Below are 22,661 nucleotides of genomic sequence, written 5' to 3' on the forward strand. Positions count from 1 at the left end.
ACATTTACACACATGCTGTCTATCTTTTCATGCTTACACACACAGGCTTTCAATCACACACATACATGCTGTCTTTTTCTCTCACACACCGACTCTCATTCACATGCTTACAAACATGCTATCTCTCATATACACACAGGCTCTCAATCACATACTCACATGCTCCCTCACCTAAATCAGCTCTCAATCACACAGAAACACAGATGCTCTCTCTTTCTCTCATTTACACACAGGCTCTCAATCACATACTCACATGCTCCCTCATCTAAATCAGCTCTCAATCACACACAGACACAAATGCTCTCTCTCTCTCTCATTTTACACACAGGTTCTCAATCACATAGTCACATGCTCCCTCACCTAAACCAGCTCTCATCACACACAGACACACATGCTCTCTCTCTTATTTATACACACAGGCTCTTAATCATACATACACATGATCTCTTTCACACACAAAGGATCTCAATCACACATATACTCTCTTTCACATATACAATCCTCAATCATTCACATACATGCTATCTCACTCACACACACACACACACACACACACACAGGATCTCAAACACACATGCTTGCTCATTCATTCACTCCACCCCCCCTCCGAACTAGCGGCAGCAGCAGCCTCCTCCCAACCTAAAGGCAGCAGCAACCTCCTTTGTTTTCAGCCTTCGTGGAGAAAAGGAGTTCCATCGGCCGTGGGGGTTGACGTTCTTCCTCATTTTACCCCGAGCCACGCTGCACATCCTTCAGGCCGCGCCTCTCTTCTTTCTTTCGGGCCGATGCCGAGCGCACTAGCAAGGTCTCTTCTTCCCGCGCACGCACCTGCTGCTCACCACTTCCTCTTCCAAGCTGCAGGGGGCGGGAAGACGAGAGAATGCCGGTGCCACTGACTCCAGCTGTCCTGCCGCATTCCGCCCGGGTTATCATCATTTTAAGCCTGGGCAGAGGACCTATTTCGCTTGGGTAGGGGGAGCAGCTGGGTCAGCGGAGGACCGGGAAGCATGGCGACACACCTGCGTGTTCTTGGCGACACACCGGTTGAGAACCGCTGCTATAGAGTGTGTGTGCAGGTGTATGTATATATACACACACACTTGTGCACATACACTAGGGTTGCCAATTGGCTCTAGATTTTCAGGACAGGTTGATCCAGTCCTGCTTTTACTCCCCTGCATGCCGGTACTTATAGTCTTACTTTTTTAGGGAATTCAATAGGGAAATCAGAATAAATCCCAGCATGCAATGGGTTAAAACCAGGATGGATCAACCTGCCCTGAAAATCTGGAGCCAGTTGTCAACCCTAACATGCACACACTCAAATACGTACTCCAGTTATTTATTTATTTAAAACTATCTTTATATCTCATACTTATGCTAATATCATAGCGGTTTACAAGCATAGCCCACATATATAAGTTCACAGATAAAAAACATATACATATGTTAAAATTCAACATTTAATATTTCCAATTTGAAATGCTGACTGACTAGCGGTTCAGGTGACGCATGTTGGATTTTTAACAACATTTATAATGGGCTAAATAATTTTAGTAGTCAAATCTATTACCTTCACAAACATTTTGGGCTTCATCAGGGCCTAATGATGGCTTTTATGAGACCAAAATACTGGTGGAAAATGTTACTAAGGTGATTTTGATAGTTCTGTAAAAATAGATGATGGTAGAAAAGAGGCATCAGGGGACCAGAGTTAAGGAGCTACCATTAAACCTTGTACCTCCTGGGGCTCTCTGAGGTCTTATAAGTCCCTGGTCTCCAATGCAGTAAGCACTGAGTTCCTGCGGGCTAAGTCGTTTTTCCTTATTCTACAGATACGTTCTTCGAGAGACAGCAAGAGTGATTAGATCTGATACGCTCCCTTGCTCCCTGAAAGCCATCAGCTGCTTACAAAATTCTTCAAAAGAAAAATGTGACCTAAGTGAAGGAGAAAGGGTGGGAACTCTGAACTTTCGCTGCACGCTAGAGCGAATGCGTCTTGGGAACGCAATGACTCGCTGCACAAGAGATCTCCAGGCTGATACCCGAACCTCTCTGTGGGGCAGTAAATCAGTAATTCAGAACTCAATTACTAACTGTGGGGGCAGGCAAATGAACAAAAAGAAATCCATCTCAGCTTATCTCTGAACATTTCATTATTAACTATGGAAGCTGCCTCACCAAACCTTCCACCCTTGTATTTCTTGAAATGATTTTTTTTTTTTTTTTTACACAAACATTCCCCTCCCCCCACCCCCAACCCCTCCTCCCTGATCCTCAGTATTTGATCTACTGGTTTCATTCTTAGCTCAGGTGCTTACGGGCCATGGTGCACCATCTTCAATCTTAATCTTCATCTGGAAGAACAGTTAACCCCACTGTTACCCCAGACTGCATTTAGCTTTCACAGGATTGGCATTTCTCTTAGGGGGGGAATGTTTTGTGGTTCATTATTCCTGTGACAGATATAGAAGATAAACACATGCACTGAAGCAGCTTTCAGCGTCTACCGTGCCAACTTTTCTGTATTTTCCCTTCGGTCACAACTCTGCCTTGCTGCTGTTAGCTGGGAATCAAACCTCAAAACAAGGGGCATCTCAGTATCTCTTATTCCAGTAAAACACGTACATGGAAACGCACATGGCTTTCATTATTCAGGGACTACAAATGAAAATTGCATTGAATATGCAAATGATGATTAGAAAAAAAAGTTCTCTTCCAAACATCAATGTTTATCCTGACAGCAAAGCTCCAGGAGATGAATTGGTTTTGGATAAAACTGGATCCTTTGCAGGTTGTGATACCTTTTATTGGGCCGGGCTCTGAATTATCCAACGATGAGGAGGCTCTGGAACTTTCCAGAACACAGAGCTCCCTTCATCCCTTTCATGTTGAAATGCTCCTTACCGAGGAATTCAGTTCTCTGCAATGAATCTGAAATGTGTTTCCAAAGCATGTTAGGTGACACATATATTAAAGCGGAAATGCTATCCCTACCCTGCAGCATACGCACACTGTCAAAGCCTTTGAAACACAACAGGAAAAGCATTTCCAACTCATTTGAGCCAGCGTTAATGAACGTAAGCAGTTCTGAGATATCCTAAGTTATGTGCTATTTTGTCGTATTTCTGCGCATTCACCTTTTCTAGCTCCTTGTTCATTGAGGAAATTGTTATATAATGAGGAAATTAAGTTTAAACTCTAATATTACACAGGAGAATCACTCAACTTGTAAAACACTAAAGCAACAAACTTGGACCACACTTTTATTTGCTAAAATGTGAATTCAAGAAGTGGAACAGCAATGGTCTGCTTGAATATCATGTCACAGAAATCTACGAGAATTTAGGGAACATCTTTACTGATTTTACTATAACGCACTGTAGTACTGTCAGCACAAAGAAAAGCATAAGGTTACGTTCTGGTGCCACTTATCAAACAAACTAGGACTGGCCCAGTGGTAAATGCTGTTCACTGCCATGAGGAAGGATCCCAAGGGGAGAGGGAACTCACAGACCCCGTGCAATTATGGCACCTCCTGGCCAGATGAAAAACAGGAGTGGGGGTGAGAGATAAAATAGAAGAAACAAATCCCCAGGAAGTTGTGAATGAAGGTTTATAGTGCAAACATCCCAGTACTGGTTCTGAAAGAGCTAGAAGCCCAATGGAGAAGGAGGAAACTGTGCTCCCCCCCCCCCCACAAAAAAAAAAGTAAACTTAAGTAATCTATATACAAGGGCAAAAATTGGAAATGTATTCTAGCTTGTAACTGAGCGTCGGTAAAGGAGTCACAGGCAAGAGCTCACCAGTCACCTTATAATGAATTAATTGCTTGTTGCTTGGCTATCAGCCAAGCCCTACTCACATCCCCTCATTGCCCTCCCATTGGGTCTCAACCCTGCTCTGAAAGTATTGGGTTTGTGGCATATTTGTGGACTCTTGGTCGAAGTGGCGATGACTCCTCCCACGGGGAGGGGCCCCGTGGGGAACCACAGTGATTGGCTTTATTATACTGCTGTAGCTAAGGTTGAATCTTGCCCAAGGAACAGACAGTACTGTAGTCCAGTGATATCACAGTAAGCTCAGACAGTCTCTGTAGTAGATGGTCTCACCCAGATGTAGCAAAGGTTGGTAGTGTTCCGCAGCGCGGGATAGGCCATGAACCTGAAGGGTGGAATAGGAAGAGCTGGAGCGTAGAGATACTCACACAGTGGCAGTACTGATAAACTTCCTTTGGTTGTAGAATGGAGAGAAGGACCCATGGTGGTAGTTTCAAACTGTACGTCAGATTTCCCAGGCACCGAAAGATTGCAAAAGGTCCTACATAGTGAGGTGCAAAACATGCTGAAGGTAGTTTAAGACGGAGGAACTTGGTACTCAGCCAGACCTTGTCTCCAGGCTGAAACTGAGATGCCTCTCGATGGTGAGCATCATAGATCTTTTTTGCTTTCTGTCCTGCTTTAAGGAGCAGATCCTTTGTTTGTTTCCAAAGCTGAGATAACTCTGCTGCAGTTGCCTGTGCGGCAGGAGAAACCACTGATAAGGGAATTGGCATAGGAGGAAGCGGTTGTCATCCATAGAAGAGTTGGAAGGGAGAAGACCCCGTAGATGTAGCAGGATGTGAGTTGATAGCAAATTCTGCCCAAGGCAGCAGTTCCGCCCAGTCACTCTGTCTTGAATTAACGTAGGACTGTAGAAACTGTTTAAGCGTTCTGTTTGTTCTTTCAGTCTGACCATTCAGTCTGACCATTCAACTGAGGGTGGTAAGCGGAGATCAAGTCCAAGGAGATGTGGAAGGCTCATTAGTAAATTTTTTTCTTGCAATCCCAAAAAGAACTGAAGTCTTATATTCTAGCATTTTCTTTTTAAAATACTCCAGAAGAGAGCTGGAGCATTATTTATGCCAAGCACGTTCGGCCCTGCATCTCCGGTCTTCATAACCCCATTTAAAAGGGACAGATCTAGCAGGGGCAATGTCATCAAGAACTCTAGTTAACAGGGAATTCCAATTACTAACAGCTGCCTCTACGTCAGATGACTGAAAGGCGGTCAACTGGGTCTATCGTTCAAATCTGGTTTAGGTTGAAGGTGGCTAAAAATCCTGCCATCTGAAAGTCATTTGGTGGCCTATGTGAAAATGGTTAATGGTCTAGGTCCAATTTCTACCAGCCATCCCTGAAACCACCATTGAGTATGACCCCATTGTTCTCAGTCTTAGCAAAGAGGCCAAATATTCTGGCATGGAGACTGCCATCTTTCTGTTGCGTCCGTCGGTCGCAGACAGCTGCGACTGCTCTGCCTCACCTATCTTCTACCCTTTTGCTCCTCCCTTGGAAGGATGGCTGCCTCCGCTGCTGGTTGCCGAAACCCTCTGCGTCTCCAAGACGGCATGGGTGTCCCCGTCTGCCCTGCTTCTTCCTGAGGCCTCCTAGGGCACACGCTGCCTACGTTTTTTAATACATCATGGCAGGAACCGCATGACGTCAGTACCTCCGGGTCTTATGGTCTAAGATCACTCATATCATTGCCAAATTGAACCCTTTGTTTTGTCCCTTAAATACTTGCAGTGTGCCCACTTTGAAGATCGCCAGAGACTTAATTGCCCCCATTCTCACTACCCTTGTTAATCTTTCATTTCAGCAGGCGTGAAGCCAGCGTGAAGCAATCTGTTATCAGGCCGTTAATAAAAAAACCGCCTGTTTGGACTCTTCTGTTCCTACTAGTTATAGGCCAATTTCCTCTCTTTCATTTCTGTCCAAACTATTAGAAGCCACAGTTCTTAAACAATTATCTGAGTTTGTTGAGGAATACCAGATCTTAGACCCCTTTCAATTTGGATTCAGAAAATCCCTCAAAACCAAGATATTACTTGTCTCTCTGCTTGACAGTATTAGACGCAGACTTGACAGTAGTCATAGCTACATACTGATCATGTTGGACATTTCATTGGTCTTCGACACTCTCGACCATGACATTCTTCTTTATCGTCTGAGAGAATGTGGCATTTCTGGACAAGTTTTAGCATGGTTTACATTTTCTCTCCAATCGCTTCTCACAAGTCAAGATGGGGGGTCAATGTTTTTCATGGTTTGCCAATTCTACAGGCAGCCCTCAGGGTTCTGCCTTATTTTCATTGCTGTTTAACATCTGTTTAGCTCCAATTTACAAGATTCTGATGAGCCTTTGTGACGGATATAGAATTTTTGCTGACGATATTCAATTCTACGTCAAAATAAGTACCACTTGGACCGAGATAGTGAGCTCTATTGGTATCTGTTTGTCAGCCATTAAACAATGGCTGCAACACTACAAACTTTTGCTAAATGTCTTAAAAATAGAGTTTTTGGTCTTTGAGCGTTCCAACAGTGTACCATCCTTACATAGTCTTGAACAACTTTAACTTTCCCATCTCCTCTTATGCAAAAAGCCTTGGTGTATGGATTGACTCCAAACTGTCATTCAACCATCATAAAAAGACTGTGACTAGAAGTGGCTTTTTCAAACAGAGTTTTTCCATGGCCTAAAGAATCTTCTGGAACAAGACGATTTCAATTTGGTTGTTCAAGCATCAGTGTTACCCATTTTGGATTATTGCAATGCTATATACATTGGGCTCCCTGATTCAGTCTTAAAAGCTCTACAACTACTTAACTCTACAGCGTAGTTAGTCAGTGGAATCAAGTGCACTAACCATGTCTCATCCACTCTCTGCCATCTTCAATGGCTACCTGTTTGTTATAGGGTCAAATCCAAGATATTGCTTCTTACTCAGTTATGATCTGGAGAGTGGACCTCTGTTCCGAAATAGAATCAGCACTGCCGAGCAGGGATTAAACCCTTGTTGGTCTCTGTCGGAAGGCAAGGCCTGTTGGAGAGGTAGAGCTGAAGACTTCACCCTGGAAGCTCGTGACCCCCCCAGGAGGAGCCTGTAGGGGCACGGCCGCTGGGACTTAGGAGACTCCCTGAAGAATGAAGATGGTCTGGATGCAGGCGCCTCCTGCAGGTCGTGGTTTCCAGACGGCTGGCGCCTCCAGCAGGTCGTAAGAGGTCGGGGAGTATGTTTGAAGAATAGTCCCAGTCCAATCCAAGGGTCGAAGGCCGGAGAGAGGTCGGCAGCCGGTCCAGGAGCAGACGGGAGAATGGTCCGAAGCCAATCCAGGAACAAGAGGGAGAAGGGTCCAAGCCAGTCCACGTCGAAGCCAGAGAAGTCACCACCACCAGTCCAAAGGTCAGGAGCCACAGAATCAATCCAACGGGGAGAAGAGCAGAAGCGGGACGAGAAGCGGATCCAGAACACCAAACAGGAAACCAGGAACTGAGCCTCAATACCAAGGCAAGGTCTGAGAGGCAGACCTTGCCTTAAATACCAGAAAAGGAGGAAGCAGCTTCAGAAGGGAGCCACGACATTTCCTGTCGTGGCCCCTTTAAATCTGTTCTTCAGCCGCGCGCGCGGCTCTAAGCAGTCCGGAAGGGGGCGGAGTCATCTTAGCCCCGCTGGGCTCCGCGGCTGGCCCGGGCAGCAGCCGAAGCCGCGAGAAGAACGTCGGAGGAGGCTCCCTGCTCCAGCAGGAGCCTCCAGGTTCCCCCGATGTCGAGGGTGAGTTACTGGTCCCGACCGCGGTCCACCGCGGCCAGCGGCCATGACAGTTGGCCCCGGTCGTGGTTTGCCCTGTTCGGAAGAAGGTGGCTTTTGCACCGTTGTCCTTGGACAACTCTTCGGGAGACTAACTATGCGGGGCTACAAATCCGCCGACACACCCAGATGGTCGCACTTTACAATCCTCCTTACAACAGCAGTCATCCTCTTTTATGCCTTTTTGGAGCCACACCAAGTTTACAAACCCATGAAGAATCCAAGATCGCGGGGCTGATCTGAACCGCCGCATCCACAGCGCTCAACAAGGTCATCGTGACTACAGCAATCCAGCAGCGATCTTTTGCTTTAACTTCAGACTCTATCTGTTTCGTTTTCAACTTATCATCACAATCTCTTTCTAAGAGAGAGATGAATGTTTAGAGGAGGGACTATCATTTGTTCCCTCTATCACATATGACCCTTTTGATGTGCAGATTCATTTATTTAGTTTCTTCTGCTCTTTGAGAATCAAATGATTCTTTTCAGATAGGCCATTTATACAGGACGATTCTGTTATATATAGAAAAGCAAAGTGGAGTCCTCCTGACCCCATTGATTCTGTATTGTTAGCCTTTGAAAAGATTAACCGACATGAAGTAGATCTAATGGAATCTCAACCAAACCATCATTTTTATAACATCTCGAAAGATAAGAGACTAGTCCTTAAAATATTCGCTATTGATCCAAATAATGTCATCAAACCGGCTGACAAGGTGGGTGGGATTGTTGATATACTTAATCGACAAGATTTATGTGAATGAGGTTAAACGTCAACTACAGGACTCTGAGTTCTATTGTTTGCTTCCCACTGACCCCCACCATTATGTCAAGACACAATTAAGGATTTAAAACCTTTTAGGTACCAAGAACTTAAAACCTAGCTTAAAAATGTTCCACTTGTGGAATGCTGGTACCTAACAGGGTTTACAGGGTGGCTTAGATAGCAAGTATATAACCACCCATGAAGCCCAATTCCTTCGAGTTGATTTCCCATCACTCCAACATTCTATGTTCTACCAAAAATTCACAAAAAAATAGTGAACCCTCTGGATTGACCTATTGTATCAGGAATAGGTTTCCTTTGAGAACCTTTATCCAGATTTTTAAATCTATTTTTACAACCATTATTTCCTTTGAACTGGTCATATGTCCGAGATTCTGGACATTTAATTAACATACTTCAGAACCTATCAGTTTCAGATGAGCTCTTTTTCTTAGTTACACTTCATATAGTTTCATTATACTCCAATATTCCTCAAGCGGGAGCTTTATACATGATTCAAAAGGTCTTGGACCGTCGACCAAGTGATTCTTGTGTTCCCACCAGTTTTCTGATGTCTTTAACTCGCTTGGCACTGACAAAGAATTTTTTTTAGTTTGATACTATGATGTCATCCTCCCCCCTGATTGGTTGTTTCATTTGCTATCTGGGCTTAATTGATTGGTTGGGTCTTGGTGCCAATTCTTAGCGTCTTTAGTCAGAATTCTATCCAGAGCACTCCCCCAAATAGAAGAGACTCTCTCTACGAGGTATGTAGTCGCCGTGATGTGTTTCAGAACCCATCTATATTAGGTCCTTTCTATATTATGTTTTATCTTTCTTTTAGTGTATGAACTCCAGATTTTTGTCCCTCCCGACGCAGCCTTTATGGCAAAACATGGTGTAAATGTCGGGGGACCAACATGTCCGAGAAACTACAGACCAGTTAGCCTGACTTCAGTGCCAGGAAAAAAAAAATGTTGGAAAGTATGCTAAATGTCAAGATCACAGAACATATAGAAAGACATGGTTTAATGGAACAAAGTCAGCATGGCTTTACCCAAGGCAAGTCTTGCCTCACAAATCTGCTTCACTTTTTTCAAGGAGTTAATAAACGTAGATAAAGGTGAACTGGTAAATGTAGTATATTTGGATTTTCAGAAGGCGTCTGACAAAGTTCCTCATGAGAGGCTTCTAGGAAAAGTAAAAAGTCATGGGATAGGTAGCGATGTCCTTTTGTGGATTACAAACTGGCTAAAAGACAGGAAACAGAGAGTAGGATTAAATGGACAATTTTCTCAGTGAAAGGGAGTGGGCAGTGGAGTGCCTCAGGGATCTGTATTGGGACACGGACTTTTCAATATATTTATAAATGATCTGAAAAGAAATACGACAAGTGAGGTAATCAAATTTGCAGATGATACAACATTTTTCGGAGTAGTTAAATCACAAGCAGATTGTGATAAATTGCAGGAAGACCTTCTGAGACTGGAAAATTGGGCGTCCAAATGGCAGATGAAATTTAATGTGGATAAGTGCAAGGTGGTGCATATAGGGAAAAGTAACCCATGCTATAGTTACACAATGTTAGGTTCCATATTAGGAGCTACCACCCAAGAAAGAGATCTAGGTGTCATAGTGGATAACACATTGAAATCATCGGTTCAGTGTGCTACGGCAGTCAAAAAAACAAACAGAATGTTGGGAATTATTAGAAATTATTAGAATGGTAATAAACATGTGGATAAAGGTGAACCGGTAGATGTAGTGTATTTGGATTTTCAGAAGGCGTTTGACGAAGTCCCTCATGAGAGGCTTCTACGAAAACTAAAAATTCATGGGATAGGAGTGAATGTCCTTTCGTGGATTACAAACTAGTTAAAAGACAGGAAACAGAGAGTAGGATTAAATGGTCAGTTTTCTAGTGGAAAAGGGTAAACAATGGAATGCCTCAGGGATCTGTACTTGGACCAGTGCTTTTCAATATATATATAAGTGATCTGGAAAGGAATACGACGAGTGAGGTTATCAAATTTGCAGATACAAAATTATTCAGAGTAGTTAAATCACAAGCGGATAGTGATACATTACAGGAGGACCATGCAAGACTGGAAGATTGGGCATCCAAATGGGAGATGAAATTTAATGTGGACAAGTGCAAGGTGTTGCATATAGGGAAAAATAACCCTTGCTGTAGTTACACGATGTTAGGTTCCATATTTGGAGCTACCACCCAGGAAAAAGATCTAGGCATCATAGTGGATAATACTTTAAAATCGTCAGCTCAGTGTGCTGCAGCAGTTAAAAAAGAAAACAATGTTAGGAATTATTAGGAAGGGAATGGTTAATAGAACGGAAAATGTAATAATGCCTCTATATCGCTCCATGGTGTGACCACACCTTGAGTACTGTGTACAATTCTGGTCACCCCATCTCAAAAAAGATATAGTTGCGATGGAGAAGGTACAGAGAAGGGCAACCAAAATGATAAAGGGGATGGAACAGCTCCCTTATGAGGAAAGGCTGAAGAGGTTAGGGCTGTTCAGCTTGGAGAAGAGGCGGCTGAGGGGGGATATGATAGAGGTCTTTAAGATCATGAGAGGTCTTGAATGAGTAGATATGACTCTGTTATTTACACTTTCAAATAATAGAAGGACTAGAGGGCATTCCATGAAGTTAGCAAGTAACACATTTAAGATCGGAGAAAATTCTTTTTCGCTCAACGCACAATAAAGCTCTGGAATTTGTTGCCAGAGGATGTGGTTAGTGCAGTTAGTGTAGCCGGGTTCAAAAAAGATAAGTTCTTGGAGGAGAAGTCCATTAACGGCTATTAATCAAGTTTACTTAGGGAATAGCCACTGCTATTAATTGCATCAGTAGCATGGGTTCTTCTTAGTGTTTGAGTAATTGCCAGGTTCTTGTGGCCTGGTTTGGCCTCTGTTGGAAACAGGATGCTGGGCTTGATGGACCCTTGGTCTGACCCAGCATGGCAATTTCTTATGATCTTATGTTCTTATGAATAAAATGGAAAATGTCATAATGCCTCTGTATCTCTCCATGGTGAGACCATACCTTGAATACTGTGTACAATTCTGGTCGCCACATCTCAAAAAAGATATAGTTGCGATGGAGAAGGTACAGAGAAGGGCAACCAAAATGATAAAGGGAATGGAACAGCTCCCCTATGAGGAAAGACTAAAGAGGTTAGGACTTTTCAGCTTGGAGAAGAGACGGCTGAGGGGGGATATGATAGAGGTGTTTAAAATCATGAGAGGTCTAGAGCAGGTTAATGTGAATCAGTTATTTACTCTTTTGGATAATAGAAAGACTAGGGGGCACTCCATGAAGTTAGCATGTGACACATTTAAAACAAATCTGAGAAAGTTCTTTTTCACTCAACGCACAATTAAACTCTGAAATTTGTTGCCAGAGGATGTGGTTAGTGCAGTTAGTGTAGCTGTGTTTAAAAAAGGATTGGATAAGTTCTTGGAGGAGAAGTCCATTACCTGCTATTAATTAAGTTGACTTAGAAAATAGCCACTGCTATTACTAGCAACAGTAGTGTGGAATATACTTAGTTTTTGATACTTGCCAGGTTCTTATGGCCTGGATTGGCCACGGTTGGAAACAGGATGCTTGATGGACCCTTGGTCTGACCCAGTATGGCATGTTCTTATTATATGACTGGAACATTTTAAGTCTTGGGAATTTCTTTCGAGTAAAAAATTCAAACTCAATGAACTTGTAAGGACCCTCACTTTTTCTGCACTTCCAGTCCTTTTGATTATATTTAAAGTGTGGAATCGTTCTCTATTTCTCTTTTATAGAGGAAGAAACCGCATGCTGAACAGTGTTTTAGATGCGTGTAGACAAGGAAAGAGGTATAAAAGCTGACACCGAGGTTAGGGGCCAAGGCATCTAGCAGGATGAGGCTGCTATCCACAGGGACAAGAAAAGAGGATGGAAGTAAGTTTGGGGGAAAGACTAGAAGTTCCATCTTAGCCATATTAACTTTACAATGGCAGTGGGGATCCAGGTGGCAATGTCAGATAATCTGGCTGGGTATTTGGGACTAGATTCTTGGTGAAATTTCCAGTGATCAGAGGAAGTCATCAGCATAAAAGTGGTACTGAAAGCTGTGGGAGGAGATCAGAGTACCAAAGGAAGAAATGTAGAGAAAAAAAGAAGGCAGCCCAGGACAGAGCCTTAATGCACAAAGAAAAATAATGGAATAGCGGTAAAGGAAGAAAAAGTATATTGGGAAAGTGTGATAAAGAAGGGGCTTTACCATGCTGAACCAGTCTGGAAAGACAGAACAGCTGGGGACTCCAGAGTGCAGGGAGAGCTCTGATGGGAGGTGTACAGAGAGTTTCAAAGGAAAAAAAAAACTGAACAGCAGTTTGCTAAGGGATTGTAAAGCCAAATGGAACAGGAAGCACAAGGCTGCTGGGAAATGTAGTCTGGAGACCTTGTGCAGAGGACCAATTAAAGTGAAAGATGCCATCACAGAAAGCTGTGTTAATAATTGGGAGATACAACTGAGGCACCTTACAGCTGTTAGCCTTAGTCAGTTTGGTTTAAAAAAGAGAAAGAGCTCCGCCTACAGACAGACAAAAAGGAAGTTGGGTTGGCATAGACCTGACTTGTGATGCACCATTCTGGGGTGATCCTAGTGGTCTAGGAAAGAAATTGGAACATTTAAATGCTGATACATGGAATAAAGCTGTTGTGACTGCAAATAGCCGGCTCTGAGAAGCCTATTCCAGGAAACTGTTAGCAGATCATGCATGGCCCAGCTAGTGGTCTGTAACAGAACGGTAAGAAGAAAACCATGATACAGCCAAAATCCAGAGTGTCAAGGAACAGACCAGTGGTAGGCAACGCCAGTCCTGAAGTGCCACAAACAGGTCTGTATCTCATGCATATTCATTGTGGGTATCATGAAAACCAGACCTGTTTGTGGCACTCCAGGACTAGAGTTGCCTACTTCCTGGAAAAGATTATGTCAAAAGCAGTAGATAGGGGGGGTGGAGTTAAGATGGCGGCCAAGTGAGAGGTGTGTGAAGGCAGCGCGTTTCTTTTTCGCCTCAAATCTGAAATATTTGCTTTTGGAATGCCTCATACGAAACGTAAGGCTTGGCTCAGGGAGAGCCTGCCACTTTCCGGTTCTGGGGACTCAACTCAAGCTACCATTCCAGCCTTCTTCGCCTCAACACCCACGCCAGTAGTCCCGGGCGCGATAGCCGCGAAGGGCAGAGATGAGGAGCGTGCATCTCAGTCTCAGGCTAACGAAATCTCGCTAAGTCCCGGCGCACCTGAGACTCCCTCCCCACTGCAGCGTATGGAAGGCCGCAGGATGACGCAGGCAACTTCGCAGGGGTATCTCGTAGGGCCTTGAGCCCAGGGAGAGAGAGCCCCCGAAGGAACACTGCTTCTGGGCATACCTCCACCCAGTCCGACGCTGGATGAGGAAGGGGAAACTGCCATTAGAGCCACAAGTGCTGGTGAGTTAAGGCAACTAACTTCTTTCTTGGTAAGGCCTGAAGTTGTGACAATGGACACTATTTGGGACGCGTTAGCTGCAGTTGAAAACGCCATTATAAATCTTTCCAGGATGTGTGTGGAGACGAATAAATGTAGTGCTGAAAGTGAAAGAAGGGTTGAAAAGCAAGAACATAAAATACAGGAGATTGAAGAAAAAGTTAAAAGTTTGGAAACTTTTCAACATCATGTATTACAAAAAGAGACTGTGACTGATAAAAAGATAGAAAACCTTGAGAACGTGATTAGAAGTGTTAACATAAGAGTTTTAAATTTCCCAATTATTACTCATATAACACCATTCGAGTTGTTTAAAAAATATCTAAATGTTGTTTTGAAAATTCCCTTGGAGGCAATGCCCTTGATAACTAAAGTATATTATTTACCTATGAAAAAAAAAGATGAACAGCAGAGTCATGAACAGCAAGTCCAACTAAATATCTCAGAAGTATTGGAACTCTCTGTTGAGGATGTAGTTACAAGAGGAACTCTTTTTGTATCTTTCGCTTTCTTATCAGAAAAGAACAATGTACTGAGGATGTTTTTTCGTAACAGGACTGCACTATTCTATGGCCTAAAACTATGGCTTTTTCCTGATATTATGAGGCCAACACAAGAAAGGAGGAAAAAATGTATTCAACTGAGAGAAGAAGCGATGGTTATTTGTTCACAGTTTACCCTTCGTTACCCTTGCAAATGCGTAGTCAAGTATTTGGACTCCGTGTATGTTTTTTTTTTGAACCCTCGCAACTCTGTTTCTTTATTGATTCTCACCAACTAACAGTGACATAGGAAATGGCAGTGGGTGCAAATAGGAATGAATAGGCTGGGTATTGGTCACCGTCAAATTTCTTTTTTCATGTTAACCTTGAAGTTTACGCTCCTTAGAGTTTTCTATCCATCCCCTCAATATTTCTTAACATATGAATGGTTATTGTTGATTATTGCTTTGTAGTTTTCTTTAAAATTTATATCAATATGTAACCTTTAATTTCAATCACAATGGTTTATTTGTGTAAATGGTGAAAATGCAATAAATAAAAAATTAAAAAAAAAAAAAAAAGCAGTAGATAAGCCATGGAGAATGAGGATGAATAACAGCCCTTGGCAGGGCTGGTGCTAGCTTTTTTACTGCCCTGTGCGAACAATTAATGTGCTGCCCCCCCCCCCCATTCATTCATTCTGTTTCCTGGGCCCACCAAAAAAACACCCAAACATCCAGCTCCCTTCAGTGATACAAACTTTATAACCACCTCCCCCCCTAAAACTCATGGCTGGTGCAAGGGTATGAGGTGCCCTAGGCGAACCTTATAGCCTTGTACAGCCCCCCCCCCCCCATTCCATTCCACATACACAGTTAAAGATTTATGCATTTATATTATACATGGAAAATATCAAAGTACAATATTCTGAGGTAAAAATATCCCTTACATTATATTTACATGCACCGCTGTGAAGCCAACCAGAAATCCCTGCAAAAAAGCCAACTGGAACCCATATGGTATTAGGCCTATTGTGGTGTGTGTTGGGTGTGGGCTTGACCCCCTCTGAAAGCCCCAATACACTAATACACTTCCTATTAGGGAAATGCCTCACCTCAGTCACACATGCAGAACATAAACAGACCCTCACCAAATTCAGAATAGAGCAACCATAAAGTAGAAATACAAACGCGCAGATAAAAACTGAACTGGAAACCACAAGAAGCCAGACTCTGTATGCAGTGCAACAATGAAAAAACAGAACCATCATCATTCCTCAAACATCAAACAATAAATACACAATCATAATACTAAAGACATACTAATAATATTATTTAAAAACTGATGAATAAAAGATCTGATAATTAAAAACTCATATACAAGTTTTTTTAAATGTCCCAAATACCAATAAAATATTTCAAAACAGCAGACACAGCAAATAACACATGAAAAATAAAACTAAAAAGGATTTAAAAAATTCACGTTCTCCATACCTGGGAACTTTTGATTTCCAGTCACGCTGGGATTGTGGTGGAGGAGAGAGATGCACAAACTGTCTCCTCTCTTTCTTATATATACACACACATGCTCTCTCTCAGACAAACTTACAGGTGTCTCTAGCTCTTCTTTGGTTGGGATCTACCAGCATCCCCAGACCCTCATCTTCATTTCAGCTGCTGGCAAGTTGGAATCCACCTGTAGCCCCTATTTTCTCTCTCTCACATACACACACACAAACACCCCAGACAAGCTCCCATTTACACCCATACACCCCAGGCAGGCTCCAATTCACATCCACCCAAAGCCCAGGCAGGCTCCCATTCTCATACACACACACCCCTGCTCGTCCCAGGAAGACTCCCATGCATGCATATACACACACACACACATACCCATTCCAGGCAGGCTCCCATTCACATACACACACATATACATATGCAACCCAGACAGGATCCCATTCACTCACACACACACACCCATCCATCCCATGCAGCCTCCCATTCACACACACACCCATCCTAGGCAGCCTCCCATTCACATACCCACTCATCCCAGGCAGACTGTCAATCAGACACACACACACACACACACTCATCACAGGTGGTCGGTCTCCCATTCACACATCCACTCAATCCAGGCAGCTTGCCAATCACACACACACACATGCAGAACAGGCAGTCAGGGTCCAAGGTCATTCCTCCTCCGCTGCTGGTTTGTGGAGAGCAGCCATGCTGCAGCTCCTCTTCCTGTGCTGGCTCCGAGGTAATTCAACACTCGCGGTGCCGCGAGAATACAGGAAGTTCTAGCACCACAATACCGTGGGGCCAGCACTGGAGGAGGAGCTGAAGGATGGGCTTCCTCTGCTGTGGCCTCCTGTTTCTGCCACCAGTGGGATTGGTTCCACCGATGGCACCACAGACTTCCTTCTGCTGCCAGTGGGATCGGGTCCACTGGCATCACCATGGACCTCCGCTTCTTCTACTGCGGTGGGATCGGCTTCACCGGCGGTGCCACGGGCTCCTTCTTTTCTGCCATCGGTGGGATCAGCTCCACCAACGGTGCCTTGGGCTTCCTCCTCTTCTGCCGTCGGTGGGATCAGCTCCACTGGTGGCAGCATGGGCCTCTCCCTGCTCCTGATGCCGCCCCACCGGGTGTGCCGCCCTGTGCAATTGCACGGTTTGCATACCCGGTGGCTCTGGGCCTGGCCCTTGGCTATGAAAAGTCACAGAAGGCTTTGGCAAAAGCAGTTTGTGGACTATAGAGGGTAAAAGCGAACTAGAGTGGATCCAAAATGGCTTGAGATGAAAAAAGGTCTTGACATGATTTGATGGTATTTGCCACAGAGAACTCAAATATAAAAACTGCAGATCTGCTACTGGTAATCTGTAATTTATCACTAAAATCTGTCACTGTGCCTGAGGACCGGAGGGTAGCTTATTTAATACCAATTTCTAAAAAGAATTCCAGGGTGATCCAGAACACTAAAGACTTGAAAGCCTGACATCAGTGCCAGGGAAAATGGGAGAAGCTATTGTTAAGAGAAGAATTACAGAACATCTGGATTAACATAGCTAAATGGGGAAGAGGCAACATGGATTTAGTAAAGGGAAGTCATACTTTACCAATCTATTAGAAATTCTGAAGGGGTAAATAAACACCTAAATAAAGGCATGTCAGTTGATATAGTGTAGCTGGATTTTCAGAAGGCATTTGACAAAGTCCCTCATTAGAGGCTCCTCAAGAAATTAAAAAGTCATGGGATAGCAGTCGAGGTCCTGTTGTAGACTGGAAACTGGTTTATGGACAAGAAACAAAGAGAAGACCTAAATGGACAGTTTTACAAATGAAGAGAGGCAAATAGTGCAGAGCCCCGGGGATCTGTACTGGAACCAGTGTTATTTAACATATTCATTAACGATCTGGAAAAGGGAGCAATGAGGGAAGTGATCCAATTTGCAGATGATGCACAATTATTCAATAATAACGAGATGATTGTGAGGAGGACCTTGCCAGGCTGAGCAAACGAGTATGTATATGGCGGATGAACTTTAATGTGGACAAGTACAAAGTGCTGCACGTGGAAAAAATAATCCCAACTACACGTACACAGTGCTAGGTTCCATACTAGGAGTTACCACTCAGGAAAAGGACTTTGGAGTTATTGTGAACAACATAGTGAAATCCTCAGCTCAGTGGGCAGTGGTGGCCAAAAAAGCAAACAGAATGTTAGGGATTATTCGGAAAGGACAAGAAAACATTAACTGTTAGAGATTTGTGGCACAGCGGAGTTTGTTTAGATACGAGACTGCATTCTAAAGAAAAAGCAAGCAAACCAGGGAGGTTTCCTCTTTGCAAGAGCAGTAAAAGAGCACTGCTTTTATTAACAATCTAAATGGCGCGGCAGCAGCAGGAACAGGTCGATGCAATACCATGCGTTGGCCACAGTACACGGTTCAGCACACAATTGGACGCGTGTCCAAAACCCCCGATGCAAAACAGTGATCAGCGCGTCCAATTGAGCACGTAGCTAATAACACTCATCACATGTAAATTCATGTTGACAAGGTTATTAGTTATTTCTCCCCCGAAGCAAAAAAAAAAAAAAGCGCGCCCAATGCGCATATTTTACCCTCAAAAGGTTTACAGAAAAACAGAAAACCCTGCTTTTCTCTACTTCCTCCAACTTAATATCATGATGATATTAAGTCGGAGGAACCGAAAAGGAGAGTCCTAAAAAAAAAAAAAAAGTGTGCCAGCGGTCAGGTTAGGAAAATGGATGCTTATAAACCTGAGCGTTCATTTTCCTAACCCGCTGACAGCCTCCTCTCCTGGGCGCCTGATGTGGAGGAGATGCTAGGGATGCAAACTTTTCCCTAGTGCCTCCTTTTTTATATTAAATCGGGTGCCTGGGAGAGGTAGATTGGTGCACATTAAGAGCGCAGGCGCTCAATCATGAGTGTCCATCTAACACACGCCAATATTGCATCGGCCTGGAAGTAAGCAAGCATAGAGAGCGACAGAGAAGCCCCAGTGGCTCCAAAGATTTCAGTTCTAGCTAACTCAATACACCTCAGCACAGCGACACGAAACCCATTTCTAACAAATATGCCTGATTCAATCCATGGTGCGACTGCACCTTGAGTGTTGTGTGCAGTTCTGGTCGCCGTATCTCAAAAATGCTCATAGCAGAACTAGAAAAGGCACAGAGGAGGGCAATGAAAATGACTCCAGGAAAGGGAATGACTGCCTTATGAAGGAAAGCTGAGGAGACTGGAGCTCTTCAGCTTGCAGGAGAGATGACTCAGAAGAGATATGATAGAGATTTATAAAATGATGTGTGGTGTGAAATAAGTTAATCGGGAACAGTTATTTTCTCTATCAAATAACAAATAGGACTAGGGGACACTCCAGAAAACTAACTGGTGGCAGATTTACAAAAAATGTAAGTAATTTTTTTTTTTCCAATCAATGCACAATTAAGCTGGGGAATTTGTTGCCAGAGGATGGGTCAAAGTTAATAGACTAGCTGGGTTTAAACATTTTGGACAAATTTCTAGCCAAGCAGACATTGGGGGTAGGGGGGGGGGGGGGGGGAAACGTCGCCACCCCTCGTGTCTGGGAACACCAGACGATGGGAGGGCTCCCTTACAAAAGGAAAAGCTTAACCGGTTAGGGCTCTTCAGCTTGGAGAAGTGAGGACCAAGAGGGGAGATGATAAAAGTTTATAAGTGTGTGTGTGGTGAAGAACAAGTTAATAGGGAACGGATATTCACTCTTTGAAACAGCGCTAGGAGACGCCATGAAAGTAACTAGCAACAGATTTAAAATGAATTTGAGAAAGTAGTTTTTCAGTGGAAGCACAATGAAACTATTGAAATTTACTGCCAGTGAACGTGCTGAAGGCTAGTGGTATAGCTGAGTTTAAAAAAAAAGGTTGGGATATTTTTCATGGGGACAATCATTAGCCTAGAAGTCTTGGGTGTCTCCACATGAGAAAATGAGCAACATGGAGTGACCTTTTCTATTATTAGTTTAGGAATTTTATTGTGAATATTTTTTAAATGTTTTACTATTTTGATGTAATTTTAACAGCTAATTTATTTCTGTGCTTCATCTTTTAGTATTTTTTAGCTGTTATCTTTTTACGAATTTATTGTATTTATTATCTTAAACATAATTGTACACCGTTGTGAAGGCCACAGCTGATGCGACGGTTTAGAAAAACAATAAACTATAAACTATTAGATTTTGTCCGGGCTGGCCACTGGAGGAGACAGGATGCTGGGCTCAATGGACCACTGGTCACACCCAGCACGGCTCTTCTTATGTTCAATACCCAAACCGTACCATAACTGGGGAGCAGTAAAAACATGCACTGCCAGACATTTCAACGTGAGCCCCATACGCCTGGTGCACAAGCTGCTGGGCCTCAGAGCAGTGTGGAAATGCTCTGGTTCGCACTAGAAATGAACTCAGATCGTACTAGGCATTGTCTGGCACATTTCCTGGAATTTAAAATGTCCCTCCAGGGAGACAGAAAACGATGGCTTATTTACATGTGATATCCTATCTATGCAAACAGTCAAGAAACTCTCTCTTTAGCTTTCCGTTCCTGGACAGCAGCCGAGTTCAGCAGGTTCATTCCTGCCCGTCAGGCAAGCTCCGTGCACGGTGCCTCCACCTCCCCAGCTCTGGGAGCACGAGCGGCACAGCCACTGCCAGGCCCAAGGCAGAGCCTGGAAGGCCAGAGGCAGGAGGCTGAGAGAAGGCGGCAAAAACTGCCTAATAACCAGAGGCGCTCGCAGCGCGATGCCACTGCTAAAGCTGCGCCCCAAGATCTCGCAAATTAACTGAAGCGTAGTACGGAGAAGCAGCGGAAGCCTCCCTTGCCAGAGGGGTTTTCCTTTCCAGTGTGTTAAAGTTTCCATGCAATGAAGCGCCTCAGAATACCTAGAAAACCGAGAGCCACAGGCGATCCACCCAGTCCCCACCTGCCGTCTCCTCCTCCTCCTCCCTCAGCGGCCTCAGTTTACAAAGCTGATGCCCTCAAGGGCTGCAGGATAAGCAACGATCCCAGATGGCAAGAGCAACCCAACTGTTCAGAGCTAGCTGAAATGTGTGACTGGGAGACCCTACATCCATACTATAGCCACAGGGTGCGGGGTTTGCTCTAGGAATTCACAAAAGAGAGACGGAATTCACGAAAGTCTCACATCACGTGACAGAGCTGAGGATTTAATACTTACTGTGTTCTTCTGTGACACCATGTCCTGTAAAACAGAAGCATAAAGAAAATAGCACACATTTTTTCCATGATAACTATGCATAGAGCTATACTACAGATATATTTGATTTGATTTTTCATCCCCTATCAGTCCGACACTTGAAAAATAAAATTTCCTGAACATTGTAACATATATACTGTGCATATAGAAAAGACAGATGTTGTACATAGACAAAACTCTAACTGAAGACAGGTCTGGAAGCCTCATGCCATTATTAGCTTCATTTAGCTGCAATGATGTAAAGGGCAGACGTTAGTTGGTGGTAGACAAGATATGCCCACAGCAAACGCCATCGCTTTACATGGAGCAGGTTCAGATCACCTACAGCAGACTCCATCACTTTATGTGGAATTATTCGGAGATCAAACTTCATCGATTTACATGAAGCCTCCCACAGATTACCCAGAGGAAACTTCATTACTTTACATGAAGATGTCCACAGATTACCCCCAGCAAACGCCATTACTTTATAAGGGAGCTGTCCGTGGTTTACCTACAGGAAACTCCTTTATTTTACATGGAGCCACCTATGGATTTTCCATAGATTCCTGCACTGCATGCACGATCCAGCTGCTACTACCACGGTCGTGTTTCTACATTAAGAGGAAGGGAAATACCCGCAAAATGAAGAATCGCTTACAAAGATTTAAGAGGAAAACTGCCTAAAGTGCTCTGAGCATGCTGCAGTACAATGTGAGGCAGGTCTTCAGCAGCAGACGCAAAGAAGAAAGGGGAAGCGAGAGGATGATTGCAAACCCATCAGCAGAAAGTGCAGTGTAAAACACAGATTCAGTGCCCACAAAGGTATTTCCTAGCACTATGCTCTTCACACATGGTGGGGCTACGTTACAAATCAATAACGGATTCATGAATCACAAACTCCACTTCCAATCTGGCTCTCCGGCTTTAGGAGGAAGGGGCTTGCTGGGTCACCAATGCAAGCTGCCAGAATGCAAAGGCAGAACTTGGTCTTTTTTTTTTTTCTTCTGATGCACTCGGCGGGTAACAGTTTACATACATAATAAATGCACAACATCAGGAAACAAAATCTTTACAAAAAATATGACATTAAAAAAAAAAACCTTAACAAAAAAACCCCACTAGTATTAAGTCAGCAAATTATAACAAACTCAACAACTCATGTCCCACAGTTTAAAAAAAAAAAAAGAAAGATTTTACTCGTTTCCTGAATGTGGTGTAGCATTCAGTATTGTGAATCTCATCTCATGGATTATTCCACAAAATCGGTCCCACAACATAGGATGTTTTCTCTCTGGTCTCAGCCAGGCCAGCCTAACAGATGCAATGTTTAAATAAAGTACGACCGGTTCATCTCCTGCTACGTTGTGCTTTATAGATTTTGAGCAGCGAACTTACACATAGATAGGTGGCGTTACTTAATGCACAATGAATTAATGTTTCAAAAACGCAGCATAAAGATGCCATCACTGAATCCA

At 43.6% G+C, this 22,661-nt stretch overlaps 1 protein-coding gene across 2 annotated transcripts in view; it reads right to left on the reverse strand.

Annotated features, from left to right (window-relative positions):
* MAP3K15 (mitogen-activated protein kinase kinase kinase 15) overlaps positions 1-22,661 on the reverse strand; it is a 257,005-nt gene that overhangs the window by 173,472 nt on the left and 60,872 nt on the right. For both annotated transcript variants that reach the window (XM_029603361.1, XM_029603362.1), the window contains exon 3: positions 21,166-21,189. In XM_029603361.1, coding sequence (XP_029459221.1) covers positions 21,166-21,189 — 24 coding nt within the window. The remainder of the gene's footprint in view (positions 1-21,165; positions 21,190-22,661) is intronic.

Source organism: Rhinatrema bivittatum, chromosome 5 (genome assembly GCF_901001135.1).
Source record: "Rhinatrema bivittatum chromosome 5, aRhiBiv1.1, whole genome shotgun sequence".
Lineage (NCBI taxonomy): Eukaryota > Metazoa > Chordata > Amphibia > Gymnophiona > Rhinatrematidae > Rhinatrema > Rhinatrema bivittatum.